The 10,272-nt window shown below is 43.6% G+C and overlaps 1 protein-coding gene across 2 annotated transcripts in view; it reads left to right on the forward strand.

Annotated features, from left to right (window-relative positions):
* Positions 1 to 10,049, forward strand: part of ADAM19 (ADAM metallopeptidase domain 19) — a 57,251-nt gene extending 47,202 nt beyond the window's left edge. Inside the window, exons 18-23 of one of the 2 annotated variants that reach the window (XM_083422716.1) lie at positions 732 to 840; positions 1,919 to 2,060; positions 3,076 to 3,160; positions 4,140 to 4,361; positions 5,534 to 5,674; positions 6,597 to 10,049. In XM_083422716.1, coding sequence (XP_083278842.1) covers positions 732 to 840; positions 1,919 to 2,060; positions 3,076 to 3,160; positions 4,140 to 4,361; positions 5,534 to 5,674; positions 6,597 to 6,650 — 753 coding nt within the window. In that variant the 3' untranslated portion in view covers positions 6,651 to 10,049. The remainder of the gene's footprint in view (positions 1 to 731; positions 841 to 1,918; positions 2,061 to 3,075; positions 3,161 to 4,139; positions 4,362 to 5,533; positions 5,675 to 6,596) is intronic. The other variant, XM_083422717.1, reaches the window with a different exon arrangement.
* Positions 10,050 to 10,272: the final 223 nt, after the last annotated feature.

Raw genomic sequence — 10,272 nt, forward strand, 5'->3', positions numbered from 1 at the left:
CAACTGGTTCAGACCCTGGCCTGCCTCAAAAAATTTAAAATTTGTTTATAAATCCACGGAAAACTGAGTTCTCCTCCATAGCTAGTGTTATCCCAGAACATCTGGAGGGCACCATGTTAGCTACTCTGCCCTGTGGCCTGCTAGAATGGCTTCCTGTACAACTGCATGTATTTATGGATGGGCTTTCAAACATAGATGTCAAATTGAGGTCTTCATAGATTTGTTTGGCATAGGGGGGTGGTTGAGTGTTATGTAGACTTTGGATACCATGTGTTCGATGTGCTAGCTGTTGTTAAGCCACGTTGCAGTTTTTGAGAAGAAGCTATCCACACCCATCATGGCCAGACAATGTTACGGGAAACATTTGCTGGGAGGTTAAAAATAGTGGAAAGTCAGTTTGGTCCCATTTTGGGAATGTGCATATATCCCAGTATACTTTTGAAGGGTGAAAACATATCCATTGGAACTTGGTTGGTAGAAATGATAGGAATTTCCACTGCAATTCTTAGGAAGGCTGGGTGGTATTAGACATGACTTTGTGGGGGTGGGGGAGATGAGACATTCTTCATATAGATGTAGTGTTGTTGAGCCCTAACAGTTGTCAACAGAAGGTGCAAGCGCTCCTTACAAATCCACCCTGCTGTGCTTTTGGATTGGAATGATCACAATGTGTGATGTTTCTGCTAACAAGGAAAGGGTAATGTCAAATTTCCTCATTGTTCTCTCTACAGATTTGCAACAACAACCAGAACTGCCATTGTTTCAGTGGATGGGCACCTCCATTTTGCAATAAACCTGGGAACGGAGGAAGCCTGGACAGTGGGCCCATGCCGCAAAAAAGTGGGTGTGACTCATGTTATTTGGGGAAATTAAGGAAATCTGAAGGGGGTGGGAGGAAATTAAGTTAACTAGATACAATAGAGGGCAAGGGAACCTGTACCTATATAGCTGAATGGGTGATGGAATTTGGCAGGCGGAGTTTTTGTCATAACTCCAGATTCCAGCAGCTATAGAAAACTGCCTTATAATGAGTCAGAGCATTGGTCCATCTAGTACAGTATTGTCTACACCAGCCTTTCTCAACCTTGGGTCTCCATATGTTCTTGGACTACAACTACCATCATCCTTCCTAACTATGGATGATGGGAATTGTAGTCCAACAGCATCTGGGGCCTCACATCCTGGATAGTTGCTGCTGGTCCGCTACACAGACCAGCAGCTGCTATCCAGGATGTGAGGAAGAAGTCTGTCCAGGATCTACCTAGAGATGCCAGGGATTGAACCTGGAACCTTCTGTTTGCAAGGCACATACTGTACCACTGAGCTATGGCCCAGAGACTCCAGCTAAGGAGCTAGACCAGCTGCTGGAGTTTGGGACACTGTTGAGTCTAAGGCTGACAGACAGGAGCCAATAGAACAAGCTCCCAAGTCACCAGGGCTTGTAGGGCCAGAGCTGAGACCCTCACAGGCACCTTTCCCTGAATCTGTAGGAACCAAATGCATCCTATAGTACCTTACCCATCCACCAGTGCAGGGAGCACACACCTGGCATGAGGCTATGGGATGGAGAGGAGTACTCACCTTCAGGCCAAAGGGTTGACCCTTTAATAATCCACAAGGGGGTAGAGCCTGGAAGGGGTGGTATGGGTGTAGAGGTGTAAAGCCTGGGTCTGTGCTCAACCTTGTTGGGGCAAATTGCTCTCTTGGAGCTGTCTGTGGTCCTATAACTCCTAACCTACCTTGACTTGTGGCATCTGGCATCTGGGCATGGCAGGTTCCTGGGCAACATTATGACATAAGTAGAACTTACTGAAATTCCCTCTTCCACTCACTGGTCACCATGGCATGGGGGGTGGGGAAAACGATGTGAAAGGAGGACTTATAATAATATTGATATGTCTGGTTTTTTCCCTGTCAGGTCCTTTCCCAATCATAATAGGAGTCCTTTCCATCTTGCTTTTGATTGCAATTGGAGTTGCTTTTTGCTGCTATAAATGGAGAGCCAGGCTTGTGCCACTAAAGCAGGCTTTCATTCCTCCAAAGAAAATGCAGCAGTTCAGGTGAATATTTATAGTATGACAGTAACAGATGTGTTTCCATTTCTGATGCCATGATAATGAAGTCTGAGATTGCATGTGTAAGTTGCCTTGCGCAGCATGCATATTGGAGAAAGGCCAGGATACAGATATACTGTTGCATATGCACAACAAATATATAGATGCTGAAAAGGGAATATATTTAAACTAGTTCCTTTCTTCTTTTATGAAATTCCAATTACTTCCCACCTAAGACATTTAGCCCATTTAGTGTTCATCATGCAGAGACTTCCTGCTGCAAAATTGAGTTTATCAACAGTACTCACTGCCCATAAATGAGCCTGGAATTTTGCAATTGAGTTGGCCAGATTATTATAATTATTATTTATAATTATAATCACTTATCAGTCTCCTTTTTTAACTTACAAAAAATAAACTCAAATCAATTTACAATATATATTGGCCTCTTGCAAAAACATTGTTCCAATAATCTAAATTAGGATAGAATGGGAGCCAAACATCTCAGTCTCACTCCCATTCTATCCTAAATTAGATTACAGTGGTGCCCCGCAAGACGAATGCCTCGCAAGATGGAAAACCCGCAAGACGAAAGGGTTTTCCGTTTGCAGAGGCGCTTCGCAAGACGAATTTCCCTATGGGCATGCTTCGCAAGACGAAAAATGACGAAAAATTTTGAATTTTTTTTCCGCTCCAAAACCCCTTTTCCTGAAGCGCTAAGCTGCTAAAAGCATTTTAGCAGCAAAACTGCTAATCCCCCAAGCCTTAAAAAGCCGTTTTTAGCCCTTAAATTGTCAATAGCGCTAATAGCGCTAATCCGCCAATGGGCTTGCTTCGCAAGACGAAAAAACCGCAAGACGAAAAGACCCGCGGAACGGATTCTTTTCGTCTTGCGAGGCACCACTGTATTTGGGTTTGTTGTTTTTGATACATGATTCTGACTCAGCTACATGAAATGGTTAAATATATACCATGAGAGGCAGCTTCCTTGTAATTTTTGTTTCCTGTTGTTTTCCCCAAGCAGTACCTCTCCTCCTATTCAGAGTGGTGCAACTGGGCATGCCAACCCAGCCTTCAAGCTGAAAACCCCCCAGGAACAGAGAAAGGTACCTGAAAGCTGAAACTACTTACAACTGCCATGTTGAATAACACCTGATCTTCTCTATACAGTAGAACCTTGGTTCTCGAACAGCTTAGTTGACAAACAAATTGGCTCCTGAACGCCGCAAACCTGGAAGTAAGTGTTCCAGTTTGCAAATGTTTTTCGGAAGCCAAACATCCGACATGGCTTCTGCTTCAGTGCAGGAAGCTCCTACAGCCAATTGGAAGCCGCACCTTGGTTTTCAAAGAGTTCTGGGAGTCAAACAGATTCCTGGAATGAATGGATAAAGTTCGAGAACCAAGGTACCATTGTATTGCTAACCCAGTATTGATCCATGCTGATAATTCCCATGCATTATAAAACACGTGATCCAATCAATCAATCAATCAATCTGCTGGAACTGCAAAGCTGCTTCTCTTGCTACATCCTAGAGACACAAGGTGAAAGTGATTGTTTAGAGAACCTCTTTGGGCTCTCGCAAGCACCTTTTCTCACGGTAAATGATTGCCTGCAAGCATTTGATCCAGCATGAATGTATTAATGTCAATGTTTTAAAGAATTCATTTGTATTGTTTATATTAGATGTAACTCACCCTAAGGGCTTTAATGGAGCCAAGTAGTGGGAGAGAAATTGCAAAAATTCATAAATAAACACAAGGAGTGCTCAGGGAACAAAATGTATATGGGACCAGGACTTTGTGTACTTTTAAAGAACATACGCACACACTAAAAATTCCTGGGCACTGCAATTTACCCACCACAGGGCTACAATTCCCAGCACCCTTAACGTACTATAGTTTCCAGGATTCTTGGGGGATGCTTTAAATGCATGGTGTTTGTAAGCAGCACTGAGATTCTGTGGTTGGTTAATAAATCTATTCATATTGGGTCATTTGAAGTGTCTCAGCAGGAGCAAACCTAGACAATGTAAATGCAGGAGTGATTTTAGAAAGATCACCTGCTCTTTGTGTGATTGCATGCAGGCTATTGGCATACAGAATATCCCTGCAAAGCCTGAAGTGCTCTACTGTGAACCACCTCCAGAGCTCAAAATTCATGCGCAACCACCACCACCACCACCTGCGCTCCCAGCTAACACAAAGAAACCTCCCTTTCTCGGGTATCAGAGTGAGGCAAATCATTTCCCCAAGCGAACTCCTCCAAGCAGGCCAGCACCACCAGCACCAAAAGTCATTGTTTCTCAGGTGAGTATTTTTATTTTTACTTGTTCCCACAGCTTCCTAAAAATAGAGTGAATATGTGAGTTAATGGTGCCTAAGAGCTGATTTTGGCCTTACTATTGGTAAGGTAAAAGTAAAGGGACCCCTGACCATTAGGTCCAGTCGTGGCCGACTCTGGGATTGCGCACTCATCTCGCTTTATTGGCTGAGGGAGCCGGCGTACAGCTTCCGGGTCATGTGGCCAGCATGACTAAGCCACTTCTGGCAAACCAGAGCAGCGCACGGAGTGGTACCTATTTATCTACTTACACTTTGACGTGCTTTCGAACTGCTGGGTTGGCAGGAGCAGGGACCGAGCAACGGGAGCTCACCCCGTCACGGGGATTTGAACTGCCGACCTTCTGATCGGCAAACCCTAGGCTCTGTGGTTTAACCCACAGCGCCACTTGCGTCCCTTTACTATTGGTACATATTAGTAAATGAGGGCTAATAAAACTTTAGTATAATTAATTATGCTTCAGCATGGAAAAATGCATTTGGTAGAAGCAGGACAGGTATTGCCCTTCCCCACCAACTGTGTATATCAAAACTGAAAAAACACAAGTATACAGTGGTGCCCCGTAAGACGAATGCCTCGCAAGATGGAAAACCCGCTAGACGAAAGGGTTTTCCGTTTTGGAGGTGCTTCGCAGGACGAATTTCTCTATGGACTTGCTTCGCAAGACGAAAATGTCTTGCGATTCCTGGAGGGGGGTTTCGCTCCCCACCCCCTTTTACTAAGGCACTAAGCTGCTAATAGCCTTTTAGCTTCGCAAGATGAAAAAACCGCAAGACGAAGAGACTCACGGAACGGATTCTTTTCGTCTTGCGAGGCACCACTGTAGCTATATTGGCATACATCCTGTTGCCAGTTGGTTGTGCTTCATATGAGCTCAGCCCCAAACTTTTGCATGTGTTTTCACATGCAAATGAATTAAGGCCATATTTTTTCTTTTCTGAAAAGGAAATCCAGACTTTTGCCTTATTACATGCATTTCTGAAGAATAAAAATGCACTGCTCTATTTCCCTGGTGCCGAACATTTCCGTAGATCATAAAGCAGGGAATAGAGACAACATAGAGTTTTGCCCATCCTGGCAACTGGATAGTTGGAAGGTTGTTGTTTTTTAAAAAGAGGATCTTACTTTCTTGTCCCAGGATTCTTCCAGACCACGACCACCTCAGAAAGCTCTTCCTGCTAATCCGGTTCCTGGCAGCAACAGAGCTGGGTTGCCCAGGATGAATGCAGCAGTGCCACCCCCCTACAGTGCTGTAAGGAATACAAGAGTACGTCCGGAGGTGAGGCATATAAAGGACAGCAGGTGCTATTATTGCCCAAGAGCTATGTAGCAATATACTTCGGACCAGAACTCCACCGCATTCAGTGTCAAGTATTCAATCTGTGGCCTTGTCAGCTGAGTATGAGATGTTGGGGATTGTCAATCTGGGCCAGCTCCATTTTTCTTTGAGGGGCAGGGAGCAGCTACATTTGACTGCTTCTGTCATATACGAAGGCATTTACAAAAAAGGTTTTTTGGGTGGGTGCTTTAGAAAGAAGAATCCAATCTGAGTAGGCTTCCTCCGTCCTCTCCTTCTACAGCACCCAGCTTGTAACACAGAACTACAGTGGCACCTTGGTTTAAGAACAGCCGTGTTTATGAACACAGTATACGAACTCCACAAAACCAGAAGTAGTGTTCTGGTTAGCGAACTTTACCTCGGTCTACGAACGGAATCCGAACGATGGAAGGGCACCAGCGGTGGGAGGCCTCATTAAGGAAAACGTGCCTCAGTTTAAGAATGGCTTTGGTTTAAGAACGGACTTCCGGAACAGATTAAGTTTGTAAACCGAGGTACCACTGTATATATAATTAAAGCTGAGATCCTATAGTTAGCAGCAAGTCCTATTACAGACTTGGCCCACCAGCTGTTTTGGGACTACAGTTCCCATCATCCCTGACCACTGGTCCTGTTAGCTAGGGATGATGGGAGTTGTTGTCCCAAAACAGCTGGAGGGCCAAGTTTGGGGATGACTGTCCTATTACATTCAGTGGGCCTTATTTCTGAATAAACACATATAGAATCCGTCTATAACTGTGAAGTGAGAACAGTTACAAGAGACTGAAGTATTTCCATTTAAGAGGTACTGTTCTTCTCTTGCTTCTCTTAACTAAATTACCATCCATTGAACAGATACTCACAATCATTTCCCCTTTCCTAGAATTCAGTCATGAAGAATGCTGAAGCTGTGAATACCCTGAAGTTTAGACATTGAAGGTCATCTTGCAACTCTGAACTCCACACCAGTTCCTCCAGCCTTGACCTGGGATTTCCTAGGGGCTTTGTTTCCAGGAAGAAGACATGCTGGGCATGTGCAAATCTCAACTTCCTCCCCACCCCCCAGCCTTGTATGACTAGCCAAGACCAATTTTAGGTCTGGTTCTAGCAACCTTGGCACAGGTCGATGACACACCCTTGGATGTCAGTGGGGATTCTATCCATGCATGCCAAGGTTAATGTGACCTGCTTTGCCTTTTGGATATTTGTTCATTACAGGAGTTACTTGTTTAAAATAGCACTGGTGTGTTATAGTGCAATATGCAATGTGCTGGAACGGAAGTGGGAGAAGCCTCTATTTCTCCCAGCAATTCATTATCGCCTCAACAGAAGACAAATGTATTTTAGTCAACAATGAGCCACCGCATCCTTCTCAGCTTTTCCAGCTTTGTTACAACCACAGACAATCCTATGGGGAAGAGAGAGTTGTGGTGCCCCTGTGATGACCTCATCTCCTCCAAAGTACTGTATGGAGACGTAGTCTGAGCTTGTGGAATTTTGCTACATACTGACTATATATATTCCCTTTTTTAAGGAATCTCCCAGAGTTCGGTGCTTTACCTTTGCCCTCTTACACTGTCACCTTCTTAGCCCAAAGCTTTTCTGGTCATTACGTTCAAGGTTTGAAAGTGTTGGTGGCATAACTATGATGAGTCCTTCCTCTGCTCTCAACCGCCATCAACCTGTTTGCATGCGGCATCTTAATTATAGGTTCTGCCCAGCCACACAGAATGCAAGGCGGGTTTTGTGTGGCGGCACACTGTTCCCATGACAACCTAAAAGAAATGTACTCTACCAATCAACCAAATATTAGCAAGGCATTTTAAGGGTTTCCTAGAATTAATTGCAGTTAGTTATCTGTTTTCGCGTGCTACATCGTGTTCATATAAGGAAGTACACTTATCTTAGTTTTTGTCTATTTCTGTTTCATTTGGATTGGGCTTGCTCACTCAGGAAATTGGTGCCACTAATTTACCTGAGGATAGTTATCCTCTCCTGATGGGATAATCTTGGTTGAGAGTTTACACTCAACACTATCAAGCTAAGGCTTTGAAGCCTATAGCTGATGGGCAGGGTTGAATACCATAGCCCTAAATTAATACAAGCCAGCCTTCCCCAACCTGGTGCCCCCGATGTTTCGGACTACAACTCCTATCAACCCCTAACTAGGGTTGTTTGGGTCCAAAACATCCTGGGTGCGCCAGGCTTGAGAAGGCTGTTCGAAACCAACATTGAGTAATTTGGAAATAACCCTTGATTAAATCTCGGTGTAATTGGAATTCCCTTTGCATCTTTCCAATTTGGGGCTGGTGCAAAATGGATTACCAATGGCAAATTTACAATGTGATCAAGCCCTTGGACAAGGTACTACAGGTGCTATAATCCTAATACTCTTTTCCTATTACTACAGTGGTTTGCTGCATCTCACTTGATTCAACAAAACATCATAGGCTGTGTGCCTTCTTTCTAGCCTCTGTATTCCAATTCACCTGTAGGCACCCAATTGGGTGTCTTAACACAGTTCAGCTGGCCAAATAGAAAAATTAACTCATGGTGCTTTTACCATTGGGTAGCTGATTAAACCCCAGCTATTTTAATACTGTAACTGGATCCCATAGTGCATAAATAACCTCAACTTCCAAATATGCAGCTACAACATGGTTACCAGTCTGAAGCTTTATGAATGTTTTCTCAGGTTTTAGGTGTTTTTGGTGCTTTTGTTGAACCGGTGATATTTTTTCAGTTGGCTTTGCAAATATGCTGGTGCTAAAAACGAGGAGCTGTTTTGTCTATTACCATGAATTGTTAGGAAACTTGAATCAAAACTGCCATAGCCAGTCTTAGAAATGGGTCTAGGTGCTGTTTACGCGGAGACTTTCTGGTTTTTTTTTTTGGCAGCAATACAAACTGGTGTTTTCGGTTTTGTTTCTTGTAAAAAAAAGGCCCTTTAGGCTTGGTTGTCGTCTTTCTAGATGAGCCAAAACAATTGTAGCCCCATGATCCCAAAAAAACCTATTTCAACAGTCCAAAACTCAGCTTGAGTATGCAAAACAAGGTTTCCTAGAAATTTTCCCAAGTTGTGCACAGTGCAATAATCAAGTGGTATCTTAACTATGCATGTACCTACATTGCTCTCATGTTACAGAATAAGCGGTCTATGCTGTCTACTGCATTATCAATAACAATGGACAAGTGGTTTTGAGCACTGCATTTCCCCCCAAATCCTCAGGTTGTGCTCATTACGTTTTTCCAGTTCTAGCACAGAACTGATGCCACAAAGAACGGTCACTGGAAATACAATTAACGCTCCAAAACATTTTTGGTCTTGTTTCAAATATCCCACATGAATGGTTGTACACATACTAGTGTGCTTTAAACACATGCCGGCAGCCATTTCAAGACAGAAGGTGTGCGTCTCAGAAAACATAACAGCATCCATCCTGGTCTCTGTCTTTTCAGGTTAAGTCTCAGGCACTCTTAGCATAATGGGATCAGTAATCTTCCGTTCAGAACTGTCACAGGTGAAGGCAAAACAGATTTGTTCTGCTAACTTAGTACCTCCCTGAAGCCATTGGCTTTGCAAGGTCTTGGCTTATGCCATCTCAGAATACTTCGAAAAACAACTCGCTACAATTTCAGGGGGGGGGGGATTATTTGTTATTCAGAGCTGGAAGGTTCTCTTCCTCAAGGCATTGCCAAATGTCAATCTGGGCTTACTGTTAAAAGCTCCACAGCAAAGAGATCAGCACTCTGCTTTCCCCTTCCTAATGCTGCCGAAATGGGGCTGTAGGCCCTCCATCCTCACCTGCTGTAGTGTGAAGGTAAAGTTTCCGTGGGTGCTACAAGAGATGGTAGGGTAGAGAGATGGTGGTATGCAGATGCTGCCCCATGGAGATAGCCCAGTTTTGCTGAACTTCTTCCTTACAAGGAGTTTTTAAATAGACACCATTCAGATTTGGGAACTGGCACCCCTGCTTCAAACAAGGTTGATGAGTGCATCAGAAATTGTTTTGTACTTTCGTGTGTATGTTGAAAGGATAGATTGGGAGAAGAACATTGTGGTTGCAGTCCTATGCTCAGTTACCAAGGAGTAAGGCCTTGTGAATTCAGGGGGAACCTACTTCCAATTAAACACACACAGGGCTGCACTCAGTGTTTATTAATTATTATTATTATTATTAATTATTATTATTATGGTAGAGCCTCTGCATCATGCGTCACCATTTTATGTCTCGCAGGTTTACAATATGATCTCTGTGCATCTATGCAAATACTTGAATAATGCAGTTTGTTGTGCCTTTTGCCCAGTTATATTTAATAAATTTTGTGGTTGATATGTACAGTTACCAAATCATTGAACGGAGGGCTGGTTTTGGTCTTGAGAAGTGGGGGAGGGCAGGGCTTGCACCACTTCCAGATGTCGCCTGTGCTACTGGGTTAGTCAGATGGTCCTTGCGTGTGGAGAACAGTATAATCTATTTCCCAGAACATCTGAAGTAGAATAAATCAAAAATTATTTCTTATTACCAGCAGAGGGCGCTGCAGTCCCAGTATCTAAT

This window comes from Podarcis tiliguerta, assembly GCF_965153285.1.
Source record: "Podarcis tiliguerta genome assembly, chromosome: 2".
Classification (NCBI taxonomy): domain Eukaryota; kingdom Metazoa; phylum Chordata; class Lepidosauria; order Squamata; family Lacertidae; genus Podarcis; species Podarcis tiliguerta.